Raw genomic sequence first — 27,191 nt, 5'->3', positions numbered from 1 at the left:
ACCATTCTTTCATTATTTATCCACAGTGGAACAGCTTTGTCAGGAGAGCTTGAGAGAACCCCACATCTGAATACCCCTAGCTCAGGGGTTTGAGCACTCTGAGAGGTGGGAAACCCCTGTTTTGAATTCTTCCTCCCCCTTTGACGGAAAGGGGGGAGTTGAACATGGGGTCTCCCGCCTCTCAGGCGAGTGCTTTAGACACTGGGCTAAAAGTTATTAGGTAGGCGGCAGCACCACCACCTCGTCCTCCTTTGGCAGAATTTTGAATGGGACCTTTTGAGCACACCTACTGGATTGGGCACTGCCTCTGCTTAGGTGGGCTAAGGACTATCTTCCCTTGGTTCATAGATCACTCTGGGACTTAGGCAGGAGATAGATGGCTGAACACCTAGAGGAAGACAGCAATGAACATGCACAGAGGCAGGAACATAGGTGCCTACAGAACTTTTACGATGGAAAAATGTAGGTGCTGAGTGAGCGTGGGTGCCTTCAGGGTTCAGTGGGAGTATTGAGGATCGCAGTGGAGGCAAAAGAGGGACTTGGGTTCCTAAAACATGGACTCAGATGTCTAAAACAGGGATCCACTAAAGTACTTTGGCTCGTCCCACCTATCCTGCTTAGCTTTATTGAATGACTTACTTTAAAAATATGCTTTTAATATTAAATTAACTGGAAAACTTGTTTGATTATTCTCAGCTGACAATGGTTCTGAATCCTGAGCCACACTCCAGTTGCTTTGTGCTCTTCCACTGGTATAAAGTGACCTTAAATTTGGCAAATCTCCCTGTGTACAGGGATTTCCAGTAGCACACAGTGACCACAACAACTCCTATTCCTCTCCCTCCCTCTGGTCAGATGAGGAAAAAGAGATGTGACATGCTGCTCTAACCTGTATCACGTGACTGACACACCATAGCCCATGGATTTGGGGAGCGCAGAGAATGCCGTGGGCCCCTCTCCCAGCTACAACTGAGGATCTGGCTCTAATGGTTAAAGTTGATTCCAGCAGGAGAGTTCTCACTGCACCAGCCAAGGAGTAAGGGGAATGCTAGTTACTCAAGCTCGGGAAAGGAGAGGGAGGCTTCTCCCATTCCCCTTGCTTTAATCTGTCTGTCTAGCTCCCTCACTGGGATTTTCCATTTATCCATTGGTTAGCTGTAGCATATCTACATGCAGTGACTCCCATAAAATGTAAGATGTATTACTCCACAAAAGGCATTTTTTATTCATTTCAGTTGTCTCCTGAAAGTTGGGATAAAGCCAAGCAGTACCTATTACCAGGTAAGAAGCTGTCATACTTATAAAATCATTTTAATGTATTGCTGCTAGAAGGAGTGGGTAGCTTCAGACCTGCTGCAGATAAGCAATCTCTTCTAACTGTATAGCTGTTTACAGTAGTTTTTCATGCAAAAGGCTTTTTGTGATGGTACAAATATGGGATTTGTTGAAGTGATGCTATATGCCTTTCAGCGCTCTCTGGCTTTTAAATCTTCAGATGACAGCCATAAAAGAAGCCCTTACAAGTGTTTATGGAGTAACACCAAAGGTTCAGTGCCTTCCTCCAGAAGAGGTAAAACTTTCTTTTATTATTTCCTTTATTGATTGAAGTAGTAGACAAAAGTTTACCTTGATGAAACTAAATGCATTAACTTCTGATGATTTTTCCTCTCTTTGGCTTCTATGTTGGGACATTCCAAGTATCCCCTGAAATATATTTACCTCAAAGCATACAGTACTCAACTGTCTCTACTTAGGCCAAATTTTAGCTCTGTCCTACTAAAAATAAAAAGACTTTGCCTGATAGCACATGGGGATCAGGCAAATTCAGAGCCTTACCCAGTGTCCCGAAAGAATTCCTGTTTGGAGAAGTTTTATGGCTTTTCCTGTGATTCGGAAAGACAGAGCTAAATGATCTGTCTTCTCCAGCCAAGGCTGCCTAAAAATCCGGTTTCATTTTCCCTTTCCATGCCAGCAACTGATCTATAAGTTAGCATGCAGTAGAGAATTTAGTGTGCACAATCAATACATTATGGCACAAATACAATTCTACCAAAGTAAAATAAACTATATATTTAAGCTACAAAACAGTGCACATGGCATTGAGTTTAGTTAGCTATATAGGTTGTGATTTCCCCCTCCCTTTTAACTATCACTTTGTGATGTGACCTTTCCTGAAAAGGTCACAGATCAGCTCTAACAATCACTAATTTCCCTATCACAGTTTATTAAAGCTGTTTTGCTGGAAAACATTTGGCGGAGTTATCCCACCTGTGCAGAAAGCTATTTCATGAAAACCATTCCAAGTTAAAATTGCTTTTAGAGTTGAATATCTTTTTTTTGTGCTGTCAAGTTAATTTGCTTTAGCAATATTCTGAGTCTTTTTGTGCTCAGCCTTTCCTTTTTCACATTTAAACCCACTAAATCATAGACTCTAAGGTCAGAAGGGTCCATCATGATAGTCTAGTCAGACCTCCTGCACATTGCAGGCCACAGAACCTCACCCACCCACTCCTGTAATAGACCCATAACCTATGGCTGAGTTACTGAAGTCCTCAAATCATGATTTAAAGACTTCAAGTTACAAAGAATCCACCATTTGCACTAATTTAAACCTGCAAGTGACCCATGCCTCATGCTGCAGAGGAAGGCAACCCCCCCCACCCCCAGGGTCTCTGCCAATCTGACCCAGAGGAACATTCCTTCCTGATACCAAATATGGCAATCAGTTAGACCCTGAGCATATGGGCAAGACCCACCAACTATCAAAACCAGTTGCCAACAAATGAAACCAACAAATGAAAATTGGAGTTGTGCCATCAACTTCAATGGGAACAGGAATTTGCTTCAGTGCTTTTAACCAAGAGAGGCTGTATGTGTGGAACAGGTTAAAGCCTGGTTATTTCTATTCTGGAAAGGAGGAATAGGGGAGGCAATGATAGTGGTGCAAACAGTGATTGCTGTCATGGAGACTGCTCAGGTGTGTATGCATTTATTTTGTTACAAAAAAATCCAATACATTTCTTCTTTTTGAAGGGTGCCCAAATACTACAGTGATGAGAAATCTCTTTATTGGTATAAATTAGAGCTTCGCTCTAGTAAGAATCTTAAAAAATGATAGCCAGTATCTTAGGTATTGTGACAGGGTCGGCCCAGAATGCTACAGGAGAGTGATAGAAGGCAGATATATTAGCCCCAGGTTAAGTAGGTCCCTTTTCCCTGGGTAAGGTAACAGGGAAGGTTCCAGAACAATCAGGAACTTTCTGGAAACAATTAAGGCAGACAGGCTGATTAGAACACCTGCAGCCAATCAAGAAGCTGCTAGAATCAATTAAGGCAGGCTAATCAGGGCACCTGGGTTTAAAAAGTAGCTCACTTCAGTTTGTGGTGCGCATGTGAGGAGCTGAGAGAGAGAAGGCGTACTGCTGGAGAACTGAAGAGTACAAGCAGTATCAGACACTAGGAAGGGAGGTCCTATGGTGAGGGTAAAGAAGGTGTTGGGAGGAGGCCATGAAGAAGTAGCCCAGGGAGTTGTAGCTGTCGCACAGCTGTTCCAGGAGGCACTCAAGACAGCTGCATTCCACAGGGCCCTGGGCTGGAACCCGGAGTAGAGGGTGGGCCCGGGTTCCCCCCAAATCTCCCAACTTCTGATCAGACACAGGAGGAGTTGACCTGGACTGTTGGTTCACGAAAATGGCCGAATTGAGGGCTGCTGTGAACCTCCAAGGCGAGCAAATCCACCAATAAGCACAAGACCCGCCAAGGCAGAGGAGGAACTTTGTCACAGTATCCAAATGGATTCACTGACCTACACACTTTGTGAATTGCATAAAGGGAACAAGGTGTCTGTACTATGAACTGTATGCAGTAGATACTTCTAGAAACATCATCCACCCATACCTTTACAGTGACTTATCTTCAATATACCATAAGAACAAGCAATCTGTATCAAGAGCAGGGATTACTGACACCTTTTCATACAAAGATACAAAAGCCCCCCGCTCCTGCCCCGCCTCTTGCCACCCATTCTCCACCCCGAGTCCAACCTCTTCCCCAAATCCCGGCCCCGGCCTCGCCTCTTATCTGCCTCCTCTCCTGAGCGTGCTGTGTCCCCGCTCCTCCAACTTCCCTCCTGGAAAGTCCTAAGCGCTGCCAAGCTGTTTGGCGGCGGGAAGCGCTGCGAGGTAGAGAGGAGAGCAGCACGCTCGGGGAGAGGGGGGGTGGAGGCAGGAGGGAGCAGGGGGGTGAGGGGAGCTATGGTGGGCTGCAGGAAATAACTCCGCAGGCTGCCTGTTTGAGACCCCTGATCTTGAGGATTAGCTTATTTTCTCCTCTACAACAAGAAGCCTCAATGAGTGCCTTCAAAAGCTGAGTATCTCATTTTTACTGTTTCTAGGGCGAAGAAGTACAAACAATTGGTCAAATTGAATTCTGTTTTACCAAAGACTTGGAGCTGAGAAACTGTACACACTCAGAGGCTGAATCCTACGTAATGCCAAACAACTGGCATTTTGGACCTGAGGAGTTGTCTGTCTGTAATGATACCCTGACATATTACCCTGCACAGGTTCAGTTTTACAACTGAAGCCTCCAGAACTTGAAATACTTGGTAACAGATACCTTTTTAAAATGAGATACTTTGCAAAGCAATGAGAAAAGCTGTTTTGAGTAAGTGATACTATGCTTGCCTACCTCACGGGAGTGATGTGGGAATTAATGTTTGAAGTGCTATAGGTATAAGGTGATTCTTTTGTATTAAAGAGGCAATGGGCCAGATTCTAATGTCAGTTCCATAGCTGGAAATCTATGGTAATTGCACTAGTTTAACTAAGGTCAGAATCTGACTGGTTTTTTTTACTATAGGAAACACTGTTTAAAAGAGAAATGGCTTCTCAAAGTTCAGAATTGAATTAAAGTCCGATTCTTTATCTGGGCACTCTTTTTTTAAAAATTATTATTTGTGTGTTTTTTGGAATTGCAAACAGAGCATGAATTCGTCCCTCAGCCCACTATAAAAAGATTCTTATTTCTCAGAGTGAGATGAGTTTCTTGGGAGAAAAACTTATTCAGACATGAAACTAAGGGTCTTGTTCAGAGCTCCTTATGCAGGCAAAACACTGATTAGCTTCAATAAGAATTTTGCTGGGGAGTGCTGAATAGAGGCCCTGTCCTATGTGGTGTTAAGCCCCTTTTACACCCATTGAAGTCATTGAGCATTGTGTGTAACTGTTATCTCACAGGACTGGGCTTGTTATATTTGTGTTGTCTTGTTTGGCGAATGAAAAGCTGAGATGCAAACTCCCAAATGTGGCCAGTGGCCACTGATGATTTTGGTGCCCCAGTTTTTGGCTGCCCTTTTCAAAATGCCAAGATTTCCCTCTCCTCCAGATGCTGAACACCTGTAGTTCCCATTGATCTGACTTGTGAGTGCTCAGCTAGTCTGAAAATTACACCCAAGATGTCTGACTGGGCAGCCAAAAATAGAGGCACCCATAAGCAGTAGCTAGTTCTGAAACTGCTAGCCTGAATGGCTCCATATTCTTCTGACATATCTGATATCACCAAACCCAAATGTTTGAAAACCTACTACTAGAAATGACTTGGTAGGTCAGGAACATAAGAACCGTCATACTGGTCCGTCTAGCCCAGTATCCTGTCTTCCGAATGCCAGGTGCTTCAGAGGGAATGAACTGAACAGGTAAGCATCAAGTGATCCATATATCGCATATGAGGAATCTTAAAGGGCCAGGACTTTTAGAATTGTTGCATCACTAAAGAATAAATCACATTATTTTGTAACACTTTTATATTGTAAAGGAGACCGACTTCAAAGGATGCTGGTATTATCTGGTACGTTTCAGTGATTCCTGTGTGGGATGGCTGAATACACTATTGAATTTTACTAAATAGTAAGAGACAAATTCTGTTCTTTGTTTTCAAGGTGGGGGCTCCAGCTGAGTTCTGTGGGCATTTTGCTTGTATATGAAAGAGCACAGATTGGCTCAAAGATCAGAAATAATTCACTGCTTATCAGTATTACTTTGGACTGAATCCAGAGAAAGTCAGTGAAATTTTCAGGGATGGTACTTTGTCTTCTGGTAATGCTGTGAGCATCTGTAGTTCTTTCATCAGGACTGATTTAGTAATGAACACGGTATGAAATTATCAGTGGTAAGAGGAAATCTTTGTCTTGGGATCTTTTAAAATTTCAGTATGTATGTTTGTCCAGTAACACATCTGTTTGTAATGGTGAATGCTAGTGCAGGATCCCTTAATGCAATGATTGTCAGTAGAACCGTGTTGGTATTGTTGAATAACTTCTCAATGCACAGTAAAGAGTTACAGGGACATAACCTGCTACTGGTAGGGCCCAAAGTTACATTTACATCAGGCTTTTTCATAGATTCATAGATTCATAGATATTTAGGTCAGAAGGGACCATTATGATCATCTAGTCTGACCTCCTGCACAATGCAGGCCACAGAACTTCACCCACCACTCCTAAAAAAGACCTCACACCTATATCTGTGCTATTGAAGTCCTCAAATTGTAGTTTGAAGACCTCAAGGAGCAGAGAATCCTCCAGCAAGTGACCCATGCCCCATGCTACAGAGGAAGGCGAAAAACCTCCAGGGCCTTCCAATCTGCCCTGGAGGAAAATTCCTTCCCGACCCCAAATATGGCGATCAGCTAAACCCTGAGCATATGGGCAAGATTCATCAGCCAGATACTACAGAAAATTCTTTCCCGGGTAACTTGGATCTTACCCCATCTAAAAACCCATCACAGGCCATTGGGCCTATTTACCATGGATATTTAATTACCAAAACCATGTTATCCCATCATACCATCTCCTCCATAAACTTATCGAGTTTAATCTTAAAGCAAGATAGATCTTTTGCCCCCACTACTTCCCTCGGAAGGCTATTCCAAAACTTCACTCCTCTGATGGTTAGAAACCTTCGTCTAATTTCTAATCTAAATTTCCTAGTGGCCAGTTTATATCCATTTGTTCTTGTGTCCACATTGGTACTGAGTTTAAATAATTCCTCTCCCTCTCTGGTATTTATCCCTCTGATATATTTATAGAGAGCAATCATATCTCCCCTCAACCTTCTTTTAGTTAGGCTAAACAAGCCAAGCTCCCTGAGTCTCCTTTCATAAGACAAGTTTTCCATTCCTCGGATCATCCTAGTAGCCCTTCTCTGTACCTGTTCCAGTTTGAATTCATCCTTCTTAAACATGGGAGACCAGAACTGCACACAGTATTCCAGGTGAGGTCTCACCAGTGCCTTATATAACGGTACTAAAACCTCCTTATCCCTACTGGAAATACCTCTCCTGATGCATCCCAAGACGACATTAGCTTTTTTCACAGCCATATCACATTGGCAGCTCATAGTCAACCTATGATCAACCAATACTCCAAGGTCCTTTTCCTCCTCCGTTACTTCTAGTTGATGCGTCCCTAGCTTATAACTAAAATTCTTGTTATTAATCCCTAAATGCATGACCTTACACTTCTCACTATTAAATTTCATCCTATTCCTATTACTCCAGTTTACAAGGTCATCCAGATCCTCCTGTAGGGTATCCCTGTCCTTCTCTAAATTAGCAATACCTCCCAGCTTTGTATCATCTGCAAACTTTATTAGCACACTCCCACTTTTTGTGCCCAGGTCAGTAATAAAAAGATTAAATAAGATTGGTCCCAAAACTGATCCTTGAGGAACTCCACTGGTAACCTCCCTCCAACTTGACAGTTCACCTTTCAGTAGGACCCGTTGTAGTCTCCCCTTTAACCAATTCCCTATCCACCTTTCAATTTTCCTATTGATGCCCATCTTATCCAATTTAACTAATAATTCCCCATGTGGCACAGTATCAAACGCCTTACTAAAATCTAAATAAATTAGATCCACTGCGTTTCCTTTATCTAAAAAATCTGTTACTCTCTCAAAGAAGGAAATCAGGTTGGTTTGGCACGATCTACCTTTTGTAAAACCATGTTGTATTTTGTCCCATTTACCATTGACTTCAATGTCCTTAACTACCTTCTCCTTCAAAATTTTTTCCAAGACCTTGCATACTACAGATGTCAAACTAACAGGCCTATAATTACTTGGATCACTTTTTCCCTTTCTTAAAAATAGGAACTATGTTAGCAATTCTCCAATCATATGGTACAACCCCTGAATTTACAGATTCATTAAAAATTCTTGCTAATGGGCTTGCAATTTCTTGTGCCAATTCTTTTAATATTCTTGGATGAAGATTATCTGGGCCCCCCGATTTAGCCCCATTAAGCTGTTTGAGTTTCGCTTCTACCTCAGATATGGTGATGTCTACCTCCATATCCTCATTCCCATTTATCATGCTACCATTATCCCTAAGATCCTCTTTAGTCTTATTAAAGACTGAGGCAAAGTATTTGTTTAGATATTGGGCCATGCCTAGATTATCCTTGACCTCCACTCCATCCTCAGTTTTTAGCGGTCCCACTTCTTCTTTCTTTGTTTTCTTCCTATTTATATGACTATAGAACCTTTTACTATTGGTTTTAATTCCCTTTGCAAGGTCCAACTCTACTTGACTTTTAGCCTGTCTCACTTTATCCCTACATATTCTGACCTCAATAAGGTAGCTTTCCTTACTGATCCCTCCCTTCTTCCACTCCCTATATGCTTTCTGCTTTTTCTTAATTACCTCTCTAAGATGCTTGCTCATCCAGCTTGGTCTACAACTCCTGCCTATGAATTTTTTCCCCTTTCTTGGGATGCAGGCTTCCGATAGCTTCTGCAGCTTTAATTTAAAATAATCCCAGGCCTCCTCTACCTTTAAACCCATAAATTCTTCAGTCCAATCCACTTCCCTAACTAATTTCCTTAATTTTTGAAAGTCAGCCCTTTTGAAATCAAAAACCCTAGTTGCAGATTTATTTTTGTTAATCCTTCCATTCAGTTTGAACTGAATTAGCTCATGATCACTTGAGCCAAGATTATCCCCTACAACCATTTCCTCTATGAGATCCTCATTACTCGCCAAGACCAGATCTAAAATGGCATCCCCTCTAGTCGGTTCAGCAACTACTTGTTGAAGGAATCCATCAGCTATCGCATCTAGGAAAATCTGAGCCCTATTATTATTACTAGCACTCATCCTCCAGTCTATATCTGGGAAGTTAAAGTCTCCCATGATCACACAGTTTCCATTAGTATTTACTTTATTAAAAACATTAAAAAGGGCTCTATCCATATCCAAATTAGATCCCGGCGGTCTATAGCACACCCCAAGCACTATCCCAGGGGAGGCTCTAATAGCTTTCTTCCCCAATTTAATTATTGCCCAGACAGACTCAGTCATATCCATTTCATCGCTTCTTATTTCTTTACATTCTATCTCATTATTGATATACAGTGCTACTCCACCACCTTTACCTTTATTTCGGTCTTTCCTAAACAGCACATACCCTTCAATACCTGTAGCCCAGTCATGACTACTATTCCACCAGGTCTCTGTTATACCTATAATATCTGGTTTCACTTCCTGCACCAGTAACTCTAGTTCCTCCATTTTATTACCTAGGCTCCTTGCATTAGTGTACAAACATCTTAATTTTTGCTGTTTGGCCTCACTCACATTCTGTACCCTATTAGGCACGGTTATTTTACTACCAGTATAACCTATTAGACTTGTATCTACACTGCCCTTCCTCCTACCTACAGCTGTATCCACTCTTACTTCATTTTCTTTCCACTCTATGCTAAATTCTGGCGTGGAGATTACCTGGACATCTCCCAACCATCTCCCCCAAATTCCTAGTTTAAAGCTCTCTTAATCAGTTGTGCCAGCCTCCATCCTAGAAGTCTATTTCCTTCCCTACTCAGATGAAGTCCATCCCGAGAGAACTGTCCTCTATCCATGAATGCCTCCCAATGGCCATACATCCCAAAGCCCTCCTTATAGCACCACTGCCTAAGCCATCTATTGATAGTCATAATCTTGTCACACCTTTGTTGCCCTTCTCTAGGAACAGGCAGAATCCCACTAAAGATCACCTGAGCCTCAATTTCCTTAAGCGTCCTCCCCAGCCTAACATAGTCTCCCTTAATACTTTCCAGTGAGAATCTAGCCGTATCATTTGTTCCCACATGAAGGATAATTAGGGGATTCTTTCCCGCTCCCTTTAGAATCCTTTTTAACCTCAGGTCTACATCCCGTATCTTAGCACCTGGAAGACAGCACACCCTCCTATTTTCTGGATCAGCTCTGGTTACAGGCCTATCTATTCTTCTCAATAAAGAGTCCCCAATCACATAGACCTGCCTTTTCCTAGTGACGGTGCTATTCTCCAGTCTATCCCCTGTTCCCTCTGGCTGCAAGTTTTTTCCATTCCCATTCTCCCTTGTAATCCTTTTTAACCCATCCTGTATCCTCCTGGGGCTCATATTTGGTGTAATCTCCATTAACTCTTCCCCTTTTCCTATAGGACTAACCGCTCTTCTCTTCTTCCTTGCCCTGTCACCTTCAGTGACTACCTGCTGAGCCCCTTCTTCATTTTCCAACTCTGCAAACCTATTCTGAAGCTCTATTTCTCCTTCACTAGCCCGTCTTTTCCTCTGCCTAGTTCTTTTAGTCACATGCTTCCACTGACCACTTTCCTCACCCAGTCTCCCCTCAGAATTCCCTAGTCCTGCTTCCATCTGCAAGTCTGAGCTTTTCCCTTCAGATACCTCATGTCTTTGCTCCATAATCTGCTCAAACCCCTTCCTAAACTCTACCAGACTTTCCACCTGCATCTCCAAACCTCTGATCTTTTCCTCCATCAGCTCTATCAGACGGCATTTCATGCAGACAAAACTCTTACCAGGTGCCCCCTCCAGGATCATGTACATACCACAGCTTCCACATCCAGTCATCTTCATTGTGTCATCTGCTACATGGGTCACTCCCACTGCCACCTCTGAATCTGTCATAGCCTTCCCACCTAAATCCTGTTAATCTGGGAAACACAAACACAAACCACACCAAAACACCACCACCCACAGCAAAACCAAACCCCACACAAGCACCACAAGACAAACTCCCCTTTCAAACTCCCACTCAAACTCCCCTGTTTACAGCTCTGTTTGCTAGCTCCTGTGCTGCTGCAGCTGTCTGGAAAAATACACTTTCAAAAGCCCGATGAAAATGTTTGCATGAAACTAAATATTTTTGCTGACTAATTTCCTGCGAAGTTGTGCATCCAAACTACAGTATTGTGTGAAGTGCATGAAACTCAGAGTGAAACAAACCTTCATCCTAGAAGCTTGTACTACATGCAGAGTGCTCATTAACATTCCATTTTAGGTCCTTAAGCTTTCCTCAGTTCATGCCAGAATTTTCCAAGCAATGGTAACTGTTGAGACTTACCTAAAATGCATGAAATAATGAGAACATACTTGCTTTCAACAGAGTCTTTCTGAAATCATTAATATGGCTTTTTTCTTCTAATTATGGGGAGCTATCTTTGACAGTAGGGACTGGCAGAAAATTAATCCCTGTTGGGTGAAATTCTGTTCTGTGCAGAAAACCAGCACAAAGCCTATGTGCTTCTTTAGTACCATTTCAATTCTCATCATAGGGCTTCAGTGGTGCATAAGCTTTGTTCTGGTCCTTTACACAGAGGTTGATTTAATTCCAGTATGAACAACAACCCCAGGGATTTAAAAAAACAAACTATGAATCAGTCAGCGGGGTTCTTTTTATTTGTTTTCTGGGGCTGGATCCATCAGGCTCTGTTTTCAAGCTTTGCTACACAACCGCGAGGGCTGGAAACATGTCTTCTTCAGTGAAAGCTGTGATTCTCACATAACATGAATTTAGAAGCCAGGGTTTAAATACCACATATAGTGAGACTCATGGTAAAATCATAGGAGTTGGCAACCCTGATAAGCCCTCCCACTTCAATTATAACTTGGGCACTTGAAAGTCTAAAGCTACCATTTATAAGTTAGTGTACACCTAAAAGGCTTCAGCAATAAGTACTCTAGGGTACTTTTTTAAACTGCCTTCATTTTATTCTGCTATTGGAAACTTATGGGACCAATTTTGACATTTTGTGATATTGTCCATTATCAAAGCTACAGTCAGCAGCTTTCTTTCATAATTCAGGATATAATGATAGAGTTTAACTAGCCTTTTGAAAGGGTATGTCTACACTGGAAACTTCAAAGCGCTGCCGCGGGAGCTCTGGGAGAGAGCTCTCCCAGTGCTCCTGGTAATCCACCTCCACGAGGGGACTAGCTCCGAGCGCTGGGAACCTGTCTACACCAGCACTTTAACACGCTCGGACTTGCTGCACTCGGGGGTGGTTTTTCACACTCCTGAGCCAGCAAGTTAGAGCGCTATAAAATGTAAGTGTAGACAAATCTTTTTGAAAAACACCTAAGTTGTAGAATAAGGGCTTGATTACATTTGGAAGCTATTGCGAAGTAAACTAGAGTGTGAATTTAAAGTGCAATAACTATTCCACACTAAATTCCCATTTGGACACACTTATTCTGAACTCAGGGTGCCTTTTTGTGGTTTAGCTTAATCTACTTTCGGTTAATCAAAGTGCACAAAGGTATGCTTAGTGTAGAATAAGTGTGCCTACACAGGGAGCTATTACGGAATAGCTATTCCAAACTATTTCCCAGTCTAGACGAGCCCTAAGAGTCACTTTTGCTAGCTGTAGAAAACGCTTATTAACTGGGGATTGGCTAAAATGGTATCTGATCTGTGTTCTTCATTGTCCCAAGAACTTTCCAGATACTACATCTTAGCATCATTGTTTTTATGGAGCGAAAACAATGACATGCTTCAATAACTGCAATCTCCCAAGAATCTCTCATGGAGCTCTGGCTTAACATTTTCTAATCGCTTCTGAGTTTTATTATTAACTCAACTGTCGTTAACCCAACTAAAAGAAAATAGAATGCTCGAGACTTGACAGTAAATATGGCTTCCTCGGAGCCTACATTTTTTGCAGGCCTTTGTTTAGTACTAACAAAAGTGGATACAGCATGGCGGGGGGGGGGGGAAATCACACCAGCAAATGCCGGATGCTGTACTGTACAGTTATCAATTTGTTGTTTTGCTGAACTTCTGCAACTTTTTCCTCAGTCATACTCGTACCTGGCTATCAACAGCCAGGAAGGTTTCTTAAAATTGAGAAGTGGCAATAGAGTTGTTGATTCATGTTGTACAGTTGTTTAGTGAACATTTAAATCAATAACAGCATTTAGCTTTCTTCTTTTCTTCCTGTATCACAGGATGCTGCTAAAAATATCTTTATGAATAATGCCAAACAAAAGTTGGGGGGGTGGGGGGTGTAATGTTAATACCTATAGCAACTCTCTGCAAAGACTAGAAATCTCTAATACAAACCAGTTTTAATGAAATCCTAGGCAAAACAACTGAGAGTGCAATTATGTACTTTAAATGCAGGGAAACAAGAAACCAATTGTCTAGATGTGACAAGCTAACAGACAACCTTGCCACAGTGAAATATGCAAAGATAAAGCCAACTCTTCCCAAATACAGAACCAGTGAAGATAAACAAGTATCATCTGGGAAGTATAAAGCACATTGCCAGCCCAGAGAGGAATAATTGCAACTAATGTAACAGAGAAGAGATTGTGATTGACAAGCACTTGCTAAGCTAGTGTACAAGCTTCCCAGTATTGTGAAAAATATATTCTATACTTTATCACAGATGTGAGACTTTTCATTTAAAAAACTATAACACTGAAGGAGAAAGATGACCGAGACAGCATCGTGCTAAGTAGCAGCCTGCTAGGAATATAGAAAAATTAAAAATGAGTCAACACAGGAAATTAAACACCTAAAACACGCTGAAGTCCTGTTCTGTGCACATGCATTTACCTTAGAGATCCCCTCCAAGATCTTGGGTTCGGTTACACTTTGGCCACACTTTTATGTATCTCATTAAAAAAAAAATATTTTGAATTTGCTTTGCCACTAACAGTTTAACAAAACACTACAGCTGTTAAGTATAGTACCTTGGTTTTGGACTACACTACCTGCTTAATGTCAAAGTCCTGCTGCAAGCCACAGAGGTACGAGCAGGGCCGGCTCCAGGCACCAGCGTTCCAAGCAGGTGCTTGGGGCGGCAATCTGCAAGGGGCAGCAGTCCATGTGCCGTAAGGGCGTTTCCATGGCGGCGGCAATTCTGCGACAGCCTCTCTCTTCAGCCGCCCGTGGTGGCAAATCGGCGGCAACTTCCATCTTCAGCTGTCCGCGGCGGCAATTCGGCAGCAGCTTCTATCTTCAGCCGCTCGCGGCAGCGGCAACTCGGTGCGCTGCTTGGGGTGGCAAAAACTGTAGAGCCGGCCCTAGGTACAAGGATTCTTCTTAAAAAATGAGAATTTTTGTATTGGAAAGCATTAGGCAACCTTGATATTGAGGTCTTTGCTGCTCACCCTATAATCCAAAACATTACAGAAATGCAGGTGAGTAGAAGATATACTTAAGTCTGGGCTAACATCTGACAAGCTCTCTCAGATTTATCCACAGATATCTTAACACTAAGAACACAAGAACGGCCATACTGGGTCAGACCAATGGTCCATCTATCCCAGTATCCTGTCTTTTGACAGAGGCAGATGCTACATGCTTCATATGGAGAGAATAAATCAGGGTAATTTACTGAGTGATCCATCCCCGATCATGTAGAGCCAGCTTCTACCAATCAGAGGTTTAGGGACACCCAGAGCATCTTTTTTGAGATGGGTCGACCAAAATGGCATGCAGTATTCAAGGTGTGCGTGTACCATGGATTTATTTTGTGTCATTGTGATATTATCTGTCTTATCTATTCCTTTCCTCATGATTCCTAACATTTGATTAGCTTTTTTTACTTCAGCTGCACTTTAAGTAGATGTTTTCAGAAAACTAGCAAAGTGACTCCAAGGTCTCTTCCTTTAGTGGTAACAGCTAATTTAGATCCCATCATGATGTATATAAAGTTTGAATTATGTTTGCCAGTGAGCATTACTTTGTACTTCATATTGAATTTCATCTGCCATTTTCTTGCCCAGTCTCCCAGTTTTGTGAGATCCCTTTGTAACCCACTGCAGTCAACTTTGGACTTAACTAGTTTGAGTAATTTTGTATTGTCTGCAAACTTTGCTTCTGTCAGCCAACAGGGATGAGGGCAGGCAAGCCTAATGGCTGGAGCAGACAGTAGACCTAGTGGCTGGAGTCAGAGTCAGTTGTTGGGAGACACAGCCACAAGTAAAACTGGGAGGCAAAAATGGGGTGCCAAAGCCACGGGTCGAGCTAGAGTCCATAGTCAGGAGCCAGAACCAAGGGTCAAACCAAAGGGCAGGAACTGGAGCGAGCATGGTAGTGGGCAAGAAAGGGTTCAAGGTAGGGGCAGGACAGAGGCAAAGCTGGGTTCAAGGCAGGAGTAGCAGGAATAAGGTAACACAGAAACCGGCACAGTGATGGGCATGAGTTTAGAAACCAGCAAGCTGCTGCTGGCTTAAGAGCCGGCCTGCTAGCCTCTGCAGCCAGTCAGGATGCATGGCTAATCCGGCAGTCTGCTGCAGAGCAACTGCACTGATGGAGACTAGCTCTGCTGCAGGCCCTGCTTCCTGACAGCTACCTCTCTATTTACCCATTTTTCCAGATAATTTATGAATATGTTGAAGAGCACTGGTCCCAGTACAGATCCCTGGGGGACCCTGCTATTTACCTCTCTCCATTGTGAAAACTGACCATTTAGTCCTATCCTTTATTTCCAATTGTTTAACCAGTTACTGATCCATGAGAAGTCCTTCCCGCTTATGCCATGACTGCTTACTTTGCTTAAGAGCCTTTCATGAGTGACCTTGTCAAAGGCTTTCTGAAAGTCTAAGTACATTATATTGACGGGATCACCCTTTTCCACATGCTTGTTAACCACCTCAAAGAATTGATATTGGTCAGTCATGGTTTCCCTTTACAAAAACTGTGCTGACTCTTCCCCAACACATCGTATTCATCTATGTGTCTGATAGTTCTATTCTTTACTGTAGTTTCAGTCAGTTTGCCTCGTACAGAAATTAGGCTCTACCAGCCTCCAATTGTCAAGATTGCCAGTGGAGCCTTTATTTAAAACAAAAAGAAAAAAAAATCAGCATCACAAGAGCTCTCTGCCAGTCATCTAGTACAGAGACCAATTTAAGTGATAGGTTATATACCACAGTTACTAATTCTGCAATTTGGTATTTGAGTTCCTTCAGACCTCTTGGGTGAATACCACCTGGCCCTGGTGACTTATTACTGTATAACATATCAATATATCATAAAACCTCAATCTGGGACAGTTCATAGAATCATAGAATATCAGGGTTGGAAGGGACCCCAGAAGGTCATCTAGTCCAACCCCCTGCTCAAAGCAGGACCAATTCCCAGTTAAATCATCCCAGCCAGGGCTTTGTCAAGCCTGACCTTAAAAACCTCTAAGGAAGGAGATTCTACCACCTCCCTAGGTAACGCATTCCAGTGTTTCACCACCCTCTTAGTGAAAAAGTTTTTCCTAATATCCAATCTAAACCTCCCCCACTGCAACTTGAGACCATTACTCCTCGTTCTGTCATCTGCTACCATTGAGAACAGTCTAGAGCCATCCTCTTTGGAACCCCCTTTCAGGTAGTTGAAAGCAGCTATCAAATCCCCCCTCATTCTTCTCTTCTGCAGGCTAAACAATCCCAGCTCCCTCAGCCTCTCCTCATAACTCATGTGTTCCAGTCCCCTAATCATTTTTGTTGCCCTTCGCTGGACTCTCTCCAATTTATCCACATCCTTCTTGAAGTGTGGGGCCCAAAACTGGACACAGTACTCCAGATGAGGCCTCACCAATGTCGAATAGAGGGGAACGATCACGTCCCTCGATTTGCTCGCTATGCCCCTACTTATACAGTTCATCAGATCTATCACCTAAAAAGAATGGCTCAGGTGAGGGAATCTCCCCCTCATCCTCTGCAGTGAAGACTAATACAAAGAATTCTTGTAGCTACTCCACAACAGCCTTCTCTACCTTGAATGCTCTTTTAGCACCTTGATTGTCTAGTGGCCCCACTGACTGTTTAGCAAGCTTCCTGTTTCTGATGTAAAATTTTTTTTTGCAGTTATTGTCTTTTGCTGGCTGCTCTTCAAATACTTTTGTGGCCTGCCTAATTATACTTGACTTACCAGTGTTTATGCTCCTTTATATTTTCTCTGGCAATTACCTTTCTAAAGAGAACACACCACCGCCGTCCTCAGTCATATCTGCATTCTTTAAAAGAAAAAAGAAAATCTACCGTCAGCCTTGCAGAGCTAACACAGCTCCAGGAGAGTGAGCTGGATTCTTTTTTGGCTCACGCATCATCAAGAAAATCAAACTAAATTCCAATAGCAAGACCACCTGTGCTACTTCACGGATTTAAAATTATATGCTTAGTTCCATCTGTGCCACCTCATTGAAGCTGGTGTGGAGAATTGTTTTTATGAATAATGATGCTGTTGCCCATTCTGACACCAGTGGCCTGTTTGGACGTCAGTGGTGCTCCTCTGCTGAGCAGTAGATGTTCAGGGCCTTGCAGGTTAGTTTCCCAGTGGGGAAAAAAAGATGAGTGATGCTGAGTCTGGTTTTACCTTATGTAACTTGCGTTACTTCCACAGAAGCACCAGTCCAGAAATGAGATGGTCAAACAGCATGCAGGGCAAGCCCTTCATCCAAGTATCTCAGCCCAGTACCAATGCCCAGATCCCATGGTGCAGCTCTGCCTCAAGAATGGCTTTGGACACTGAGTTAGAAAGCAAACTCTCCTGCTGTTTGCACAGCTTTCTCTATCCCAAAGCCTTGTGTAATCCAAAGCTAACACCACAGCATGTTTTGTCAAAAGTTAAAACTTCCTCTCAAGCTAAGAAAAAGAACCTGGAGGATTGTGTAATAGTACCACAATATCATTGCCACAGAAAGTTGTTCAGGCCAAGAATTTAACAAGACACTTACCCTGGTAACAAGAATATCCAGAGTTGTTATAATTAATATCAAATATTTTGGAAGAGATATTAAACCTCGTGCTTCAAGGCTTAAACCAGGCTCTAACTAGTAGAGACTAGGATGAGACCTAATGTGTGGCATGCGCAGATTTCCCTACATCTTGCCTGCTGCATAGCTCTTGTATCTTCCTCTGAAACATCTGGTACTGGTCACTGTCAGAGACAGACCACAGGACTGATGGGGTGTGATAATTCCTATGTAACTGGTGACATCAGCTTTAACAATACATTAAGGAGATAAAAACCCCACAGCTTTGAAAATTTGTCGGAAACAAGATTCCATTTGCAGGGCTGACAGTTAACTCCCCTTTTACCTGTAAACTGAGGAAATTTGATAAGAAAATTGCTGAGAAATGTAAAATAATTCTATGGTGTTTGCATAAAGTCACTTTTCAGAGTAGAACCACATTTTGTAGAAAACAGGTGGCTAGTTTCTATGGTTCCCACAATTGTCCTTTGCAGGTAGGGCTTACGTAAATCAGACAAGATAGGCCATAACAGAATCAGCAAGAGCTAAAAGCTCATCAGTTATACTGTAATTATTGCAAACTTCTTAAACATGTCTGATATCCCAATAGGCAGCTTCTATCAGATCAGCTAGTCTGCCAAATTATTATTAAAGTTGCCATCATCAGCTTCTGTACCGAGAGAAACTGTTGCATATTTCCATCACAGGCATAAAACTTCCTCTTGTTGACCCATGTGGCAGTATTATCTGGGTAAAGTCTCATTTTAACCCAAAGACTCTTCCACAGGTTAAAGTGTTAAGGGTTCTTTCCCAAATTGGGAGAGTTGCACAGGTTATAACCATCATAGAAGTTGTGTTTGTCCAGAAAGCTTTTGCTGTCAGTCCCCCAGGACTAGATTCTTGGAGGCTAGTGTTAGAGCAGTCTCAGTAGATGGACCCTGAAATCACTTTCTGTGGGATAATCAAAGCTAGAGTTTGACAACAGCCAAGTTGTGTTGCAAATCCTTTTATTTTAGGTACTTACCAGATGATGGAGGCATACGGTTTTGCAAGATTTGTTGGCTACCAGGTAGGTTGATTAATAGTGTGACTATTCTGTTACCTAATGAGGGAAACAGCATTGTGGCCCTTAGGGTGCTCAGATACTTTGAAATTGTTAGGACAATAATAACAATTAAAAAAAAAACCACAATTGCTGGACAATGGCTTCACTTTTATGTAAATAATGGTTCTTGCTGCTTTGTGTTTGTCCTTAGCCTTCTGAGAAATTCTCATAGGTTTCATTCTCTAAGTTCTAGAAAAGTCAACACCTGACTCAGCCATTATGGAACAAAATTCAGGATCTTGGGGACCCATTGACCCTGGATACAAACTACCCTGTAATTTTCAAATACAGTAGAACCTCAGAGTTACCAACACCTTGGGAACGGAGGTTGTTCGTAACTGTGAAATGTTTGTAACACTGAAGAAAATATTATGGTTGTTATTTCAAAAGTTTACAACTGAACATTGACTTAATGCAGCTTTGAAACTTTACTATGCAGAAGAAAAATGCTGCTTTCCCTTTATTTTTTCAGTAGTCTACGTTTAACACAGTACTGTTCTTGCTTTCTTTGGGGTGGGGGGTCTCTGCTGCTGCCTGATTGCGTACTTCTGGTTCCAAATGAGGTGTGTGGTTGACTGGTCAGTTCGTAACTCTGAGGTTCTGCTGTATGTAGTTTTGTTTTCAATTAAACCCACTTCATTATCTACAATGACTTCAGAGAACCAAATTCTTCAATCAAGTGCCAAAAAATTTCATACAATCTTTCAAACTAGTGAATGTTCCTTAGCAGTGGAGTTCTGAGAGAGCCTGACAACTGGATCCCTTGAAATTCTGAGGAAGGTACAGTATGTGTGCCCATTAATGGCTCTTAATCCTTTATTTGTGTTTCCCTTCTGTTCTAAAGACTGTAGCTAAAGAATGCTGACTGATGGCATTGGTTTGTTGTGGGGCATCTTACTGACTCACAAGCCCCCTGACAAGATCACAAGTATCATCATCAGCATCTCCAAAAACTAATAGGGGGGAAAAATGGGAAAAGCAGATAGGAGGCAGAGCGGGCACGTTCAAATGGTACTCCCACTGAGGGCATCCAAACTAAGCAATTACACCACCTATCTGCCACTTTAGATGTTTACATACAAAATTTAGGTCCTCAAAACTCCTACTCAGGTGCTGCCTAACCATGTAGGCACTTAAGTTTCCACTGGTAAAATCCTCTGGGTTCCAAAATGTCTACTGGTGGGCATGCAAAAAGCCAGCTCTGTCCTGACATGCACCTTACATCTAAGCCCTGGCAGGATCCTCAAACTAGATATATTCCTGCTTATCTTGTCTGTGGGGCCTGATCTGGTCAGGGTTCTTGGAGCACTCCTACAAGAACAGGGCCAGCACAAAACAATGGTGGTGGTGCAACCACACCTCACATCCAATAGCCCAGTGGTTAGGGCATTCACCCAGGCTCCAGGAAACCCAGGTTAAAAACCTCACTCTGTTTGAGTTGAAGCAGGGACTTGAACTTAGGTCTCCTATTCCTACCTCCTACATAAGAACCCTAATCACTGGAAGAGTTCATGGGTGTGGCTCTCTCAATCTCTCCTGTTGAAGTTCCACTTTTTATAAAATCCCTGACTAGTGAGTGAGTGTGACTCTATAGGCCAGTGATCGGGGCACTCAGCTGGGAGACCCAGCTTCCAGGCCTTGCTCCAATAAATATTTCATACAAAGTGGAATAGCTTCAACAAGAGAAATTTTCCCCAGCTATCTTACATCCTAGTAGTTAGAGCAGTCATCTGGGAGATAGGATACCTGGGTTTTCAGTTTCTGCTTCAACTAAGGTGGATTTGAACCTGAGTCTTCCACATCTTGAGTGGGTGCTCTGGCTAGTGAGCATAAGGGAGACACTACCACCTCCCTTTTCCCTCCGGAAAGGACTGATATGGCTTGGGTGCTGAACTCTAGGAGGTGTCTCACAGCTGAGGATCCTAAATGGAGGCAGGCACCTCCTGTTAGGCACCTAGCTCCTTTTGAGGGTCAGGGCTTAGGACCCTCCCTTCTTCTTGGCATTTCCTATTGGCTAGCTTAGTTGGCTCCCTGCTCAGCATGCTGGCTTTTGTGAATCCTTTCCTTAGGGACCTGATTCTCCCCATCTATTTTATAGGGTGCCTGAGCACCTAACTCAGAGCTGTGGATTCCATCGGGGGGCAGGGCACCTGAAAGTTAGATGCTGAGTCTAAGTCCCCTTTTTGGGATCTAGTCCTTTTGAGGCTGATTATCAGAATTCCTGAGCTCCTACTTTCCAGTTGACTTCCACTGGAAACTGCCAGTGGATCTAGGGACAGAGGTAGGAAGTTTTCATGTATTGGCAGTTTGATATAATCCCTCATGTGACAGATGCAGCCAAATATACATATATTTGACAATATAAACAACATTTAATTCAGATTACACAATCCCTCCAGGTTTGCAAATCAGTAAGACAGTTAATAGATTTTAGTCTGATACATACTGCACATTCTAATAACCCATTGTCATTTTGAACGTGAGATGGTGATTAAGCATTCAGTATACAAGATAATGGAGACTCATTACAGTCACTCAGAGTGAGAATGTACCTGGGCTTAAGATATTTAGCATCATACAAAGATTATTTTATTAGATACTTGGAAAAAAAAACTATAGCTTCCTTATTATTCTCCAAAACTAATGCTTGCCTTACGATGGTTGGTTGCTCTAATCATTTCTCATTATAGTAAAAATCATTGATTGAAATCAGACGTAGGATGCCAGAATGTGTCATTGTAAAATGAGATAATACCTTCATCAGATAATAGTGAATACAGTTTCCTGCTGAAATACCAGCTTTAAAAAAAAAATTAAAAAAACAACACAAACCAGGTATTAGCTTTTGTGATAAATTGAATTAAAATTCTTCAAAGTGTATGTCTGGTCAGAAATGTGATGATAGAAAAAAAGCAATTTCTTACCAAACCAGATCTGTTCCTCCAGAGTTCTCCTTTCTGTTGACTTTTTGACTAAAACACATTTTTACTACTTTTTACTCCTGTGGACACCAAGGACTAATTCAGCATTGTGAGAAGAAGCTAGATTTTATTCTGACTCTGCCATAGAGGCCTGATCCAGCACCCACTGAAGTAAAGATCTCCACAATGGGTGTTGGATCAGGTCTGTGGCCTTCACACGTGTTCTCAATGCATGCATGTAGTCCTTTTGAGTTACAAGATGTGGTCAGCCACCATGGGTCAGTCAATCCTTGTAACTCCTAAAACTGCTGCTAATGATAATGCCATGCACAAGGACACCTGCGCATACTAGAAGTGAATTGAGACCACTCTGGTTAAGGAACTAGCTTAGCACTTGGGGATCCTTTTAAGGTTCTGATCCTTCAGTTGATAGCATGCAAAAGGACTGCTGTGCCCCTATGGAAGGTATAGATCTTTGTGTTGGCTGTGGCGGTTTCCCAATGCACTACCAACTGTGGGATTAGAGCCAAAGATTGTAGCCCTCTTCCATTGCAAAACTCTGTAACTGTGGCTGGGGAAACTTGATTTGCCTGAAAGTTGTCGTATTTCCTCTAAAGGCAAAGGAAAATGTTTCCAGAAAGTTTGAAGAAAATTCAAATCGTGTGAGAGTTGCAGGTTATGTGTATAATTACCCTGATATGAAACCTCGACTTTCGTCTAAAGTATTTTTGGATCCCTTTAGCTCAAATTTGGCTTGTTAATTACCCTCCAAACTTTTTATATTAGTAAATCTCTCTGAAAATATCATGTCAACTCCATGTGAAGAAAATTAGTTGTAAGCAAAACTATGAACGATTTTTTTGTAGTTAGTTTTGGACCCAATCCTTATTCCCACTGAACTGAATGGGCGTTATGAGCCCAAGCCCCTCCCAGCTGGGGCCAGTGGAAACTTTTGCCATTGCCTTTAGTGGGATTAGGTGAGCATGTTGCCTTATAGTGAATGATTACAGGTTAGAAAGAACAAAGGCATTTTCTATAGGCAACCACGATCTTCCTTTAGCACATGCAGTAAAGGCCTGTGGGTTTGGAGCTGTTGGCCCAAGGTTACAGATGTGTGTGTTTTGTTGTGGAGACATATTTAAGGTTGTTGACATGGTCCCCTTATAGACTTGACCACCCTTGTGACTACAGGAAAGAAAGAAAATCTTTTGTATTTAGCTTGTGTTTGATTAATGTGGAAAATTTTGAAAATCTTCCAGTATTAAAGGGCTCTGTGTCCCCAGTGAAATGAGGAATTCTAAGTACATTTAAATACAAACGGACATTCAATTTTTCTGTGACTTCAGTTTTACTCTCAATTTTTTTGTAACATTTATACCGTATTTATCATCTTTTTAAATGTTTAGCTAAACTGCTAAAAAAATGCTATCAACCGACTATCAGCATCTGGGTAGGAATAATAAATTGCAGCCAAGGAACTGGGCTCAAATTAGGCAAGGCTTTCACAATTAAATATTATATAATGAGAAAACAACCAATCTAGAAAGACAGGAATAGATTGGGGATGCTTTTCCTAACTTGTTTAGCATTTTTGTCTAACCTTTTATAGTGACAAAAACCCACTGCTATTGGTTCTAGTTCCAGGATTAGAGGGCTGGACTGCTTTAAGTCACAGTTTTGTTATTATTTGAGTGTCTCCAGTCAGACTCTACTAATCAATAATCTCTGCAGCAGGAATGGTTTACAGTAAAGCTCGAGCTCAGATTCCTTGTGTTCAGTAACGACTCCCTCTTCCAAGTGATTTGGCATCGTTCATATTTATGCTGATCGTCAGCCTCATTTTTCTCATTTGTTCTTTACAGAGACATTATTCCTATTACCATTTCCCGAAATCTTCCCACAAGCCACTCAATTTGAGTGTCATTAAGAGAGCTGGAAACCTTACTTGAGTAATATAGCAGAAAGCTTTGCAGGGTGAAGCATAGTTATGAGGTGTTATTGTTTTAGAGAAGTATTCAATTTCTTGATTCCTTGTTGCTGTTATCTCTAATATCTGGTTTCACTTTCTGCACCAGTAGTTCTAGTTCCTCCATTTTGTTACCCAGGCTCCTTGCATTGGTGTACAAACATCTTAGTTGTTTCTACTTGGCTTTGCAGATTCCTCACCCAACTGGGTACAGTCATTCTACTGCCAGTATTGCCTACCTGACTGTTAGCTACACTGGTATCGGCATTATCTTTCCTCTTAATGTCCATTCCTCTACCCACTGCTTTTCCTTTCACCATTGCTGTATCCTTCTTCCTTGATTTTCCTCCTGTTCAATGGTAGAATCAGGCATGGAGATTATATGAGCATCTCCCAGCCATCTTCCCTGAGTTCCTAGTTTAAAGCTCTTTTAATCAGTTGTGTCAACCTCCATCCTAGGAGTCTGTTTCTCTCTCTGCTCAGGGGGAATCTATCCCATGAAAACAGTGCTCTGTCCATGAATGCTTCTCAGTGGTTGAACATCCCAAAGCCCTCCTTGTAGCACCACGACCTGAACCATCTGTTGATCATCATAATCTTATCTTGCCTTTGTTCTCCTTCTCTAGGGACAGGTAGAATCCCACTGAAGATCACCTGAGCCTCCATTTCTTTAAGCGTCTTCCCCAGCCTTGCATAGTAGTCATTGATGTGTCCCAGCAAGAATCAAGCAGTATCATTTGACAATCAGTGGATTCTTACCAGCTCCCATTAGGATCCTCTTCAGCCTCAGGTCCACATCCCATACCTTAGCTCCTGGCAGATAGCACACCCTTCTGTTCTCCAGATCAGCTTTGGTGACGGGCCTGTCTGTTCTTCACAGTAGAGAGTCCCCAGTCATGTAGACCTGCCTTTTTCTGGTGTTGGTGTGATTCTCTGGCCTTCCTCCTGTTTTTTTTCTGACTGCAAGTCCTCTCTTCTGTTCTTCCTGGCAATTTTCTGAGAGTCAGCCTGTATCCTCCTGGGGCTCCAAACTCTGGCTCTCTTCTTATAGCCGCTTTTCTCTTCTTCCTTGCCCTCCCACTTCTGTTACTGCCTGCGGTGCCCCTTCTTCACTTTCCAACACAGCAAACCTGTTCCTAAGCAATATTTCTCCTTCACTAGCCGGTCTTTTCCTCTGCCTGGTTCTCATAATCACATGCTTCTACTGGCCACTTTCTTCACCCAACAATCTCCCCTCACAGTTCTCCAGTAAAGCTTGCATCTGTGAATCTTGACTTTTTCCTTCAGCCTCCTCTTGCCTTCCCCCCTCACCTGCTTGAGGCCCCTTCAAAACTCAGCCATCGTTTCCACCTGCATCTCCAAACCTCAGATTTTCTCTTCCATCTGCTCTAACAGGTGGCACTTTATACAAATAAAGATTTTTTGGGTACCTACCCCAGGGTAATACACATCCTGCAGTTTCCACATCCGGTCATCTTCATTGTCTTTTCCATTCCTGGGGTCACTACCACCCCCGTCTCTGTATCTATCATAGCCTTTTTGCCTAACTTCCTGTCAAGGAAAAGAAAAAGACCAAAAAAAACAAACAAAAACCAACCACCAAAAAGCAAAACAACCAAATACCACACATCCCAAAACTCCTCTTACTCTGACTCTCCTGTTTGCAGATCTGTTTGCTGGCTCCTGTTCAGTGTATTTTAGTTAGTCTATTTTGTTGCATGGCATTTGGGAGGACTTGGCAGGAAGAGCCTGTGTGAGAGAGGGTTTTATGAATAAAGTTGTTTTGGGTGTATGGGAGTTGCTTGATAAATACAATTATTATTGCAGAAGAAATGCAGAACTCTGACCTCAAACAGTTGGCAGTTTACTGTTGAAGTGCATTTATTTGTAATTTTAAGGCTAGTCACATATTCTATTAATGATTTCAAGATGTACATTTTTAAAGTATTTTTTAAAAATCCTTTCAGTTCACCTATAGTGTTTTACCTCAGGCATTATACACTGCATATATCAGTGTTCATTTGTGTTGTCCTTTAAATCTTACATATTAGAGCTGAGGGAGTATTTTCATAGAAATATGTGGTCTCAAAGTGTTTCCTGGAAATATGTCTGTTTCAATGACGTTTTCATCAAGGTGTTTTGGTTCAGAAAGATTTCTCATGCTCGATAGCCTGGTTGGGTAGTGGGAGATGGTCACAGAGTGGTTGGACCCTTTAAAGGGAGTCAGGGGCAAGGCAAAGTCTACTCCTGATAGTCTTCTTTAAGAACAAGCCCATCTCAGCCCACCTGTAGTAATTAACTGCCTAGGGGACCATTTGGCAACTAATTGACAAATGAGTATGTGGGCTTGTTAAAAGGCTATCAGAGCTCAGTGGGGTGCTCCTAGAGGATGTCTCTGTTTCGCCAAGCCTATGGGGAAAGGAGTAAGAAGGGGAAAAGAGGCTAGGTGGGTAGAAGCTGGATGAGGCCTACAGCTGGCCTGAGTTACCTCCCTGCTCTGGGAGGAGGGCTGGGGATTCCTGATTCAAAGAGACAGTGACTATTTGCCACTTAGCTCTGGGAGGAGAGCTGCTGGGAACTCCTAGTCCAAGGAAGAGAGTGATTGTTTACAACCCAGCCCCAGGAGGAGGGCTGTAATATGCCTGAATTATCACACAGGCCCAGATGGAGGTTCTTGGGCTCCTGGATTTAGGAGAGATTGGAAGCCTGTTTTGATTAACACCCAGGCTCCCAGAAGAAGGGTGGATTTGAGGACTGAAGAGTTTGTACCCTGTGTCTCTCAAAAGGATCAAATTTTGATTTAAGTACTCTGGTCTGATAGTAAATCATTGCAAGGCCCCAAGCCAAAGAATCCAAAGTGGCACCAGGCCTATGCTGTGGTACAGGGGAAATGTGCTAGGCCACACCATAGAGACCTGTGTTCAAATCCTTGATCTCCTTGATTGAGTGGTCTAGGGTTTAAACAAGCCCATATTCTGGAGCAGGGAGTTGAATATTGGTCTACGACAAACCAGTGACCCCACCCATAGACCATACAGTATGACATACAAGTATGTCTGGCCTGCCCCTCATGTTTTGATTTAAAACCAAAACAAAACTAGACACTTCAACACAACTTCATTTTCATGAAAATGTTTGAAAGGGTTTGTCAAGGTT

At 42.3% G+C, this 27,191-nt stretch overlaps 1 protein-coding gene across 4 annotated transcripts in view; it reads left to right on the top strand.

Annotated features, from left to right (window-relative positions):
* The window catches only part of RNASET2 (ribonuclease T2), an 81,289-nt gene that overhangs the window by 30,376 nt on the left and 23,722 nt on the right, over nt 1-27,191 (top strand). For 2 of the 4 annotated variants that reach the window (XM_073337909.1, XM_073337910.1), the window contains exons 8-10: nt 1,236-1,281; nt 1,496-1,570; nt 4,394-4,925. In XM_073337909.1, the coding sequence (XP_073194010.1) occupies nt 1,236-1,281; nt 1,496-1,570; nt 4,394-4,582 (310 nt within the window). In that variant the 3' untranslated portion in view covers nt 4,583-4,925. Of the gene's footprint in view, nt 1-1,235; nt 1,282-1,470; nt 1,571-4,393; nt 4,926-27,191 lie in introns of those variants that run through there. The other 2 variants (XM_073337912.1, XM_073337911.1) reach the window with 2 other exon arrangements.

This window comes from Lepidochelys kempii, chromosome 3, assembly GCF_965140265.1.
Source record: "Lepidochelys kempii isolate rLepKem1 chromosome 3, rLepKem1.hap2, whole genome shotgun sequence".
Lineage (NCBI taxonomy): Eukaryota > Metazoa > Chordata > Testudines > Cheloniidae > Lepidochelys > Lepidochelys kempii.
Note: the sequence above shows the minus strand (reverse complement) of the source record. Positions and strands in the feature narration are given on the sequence as shown.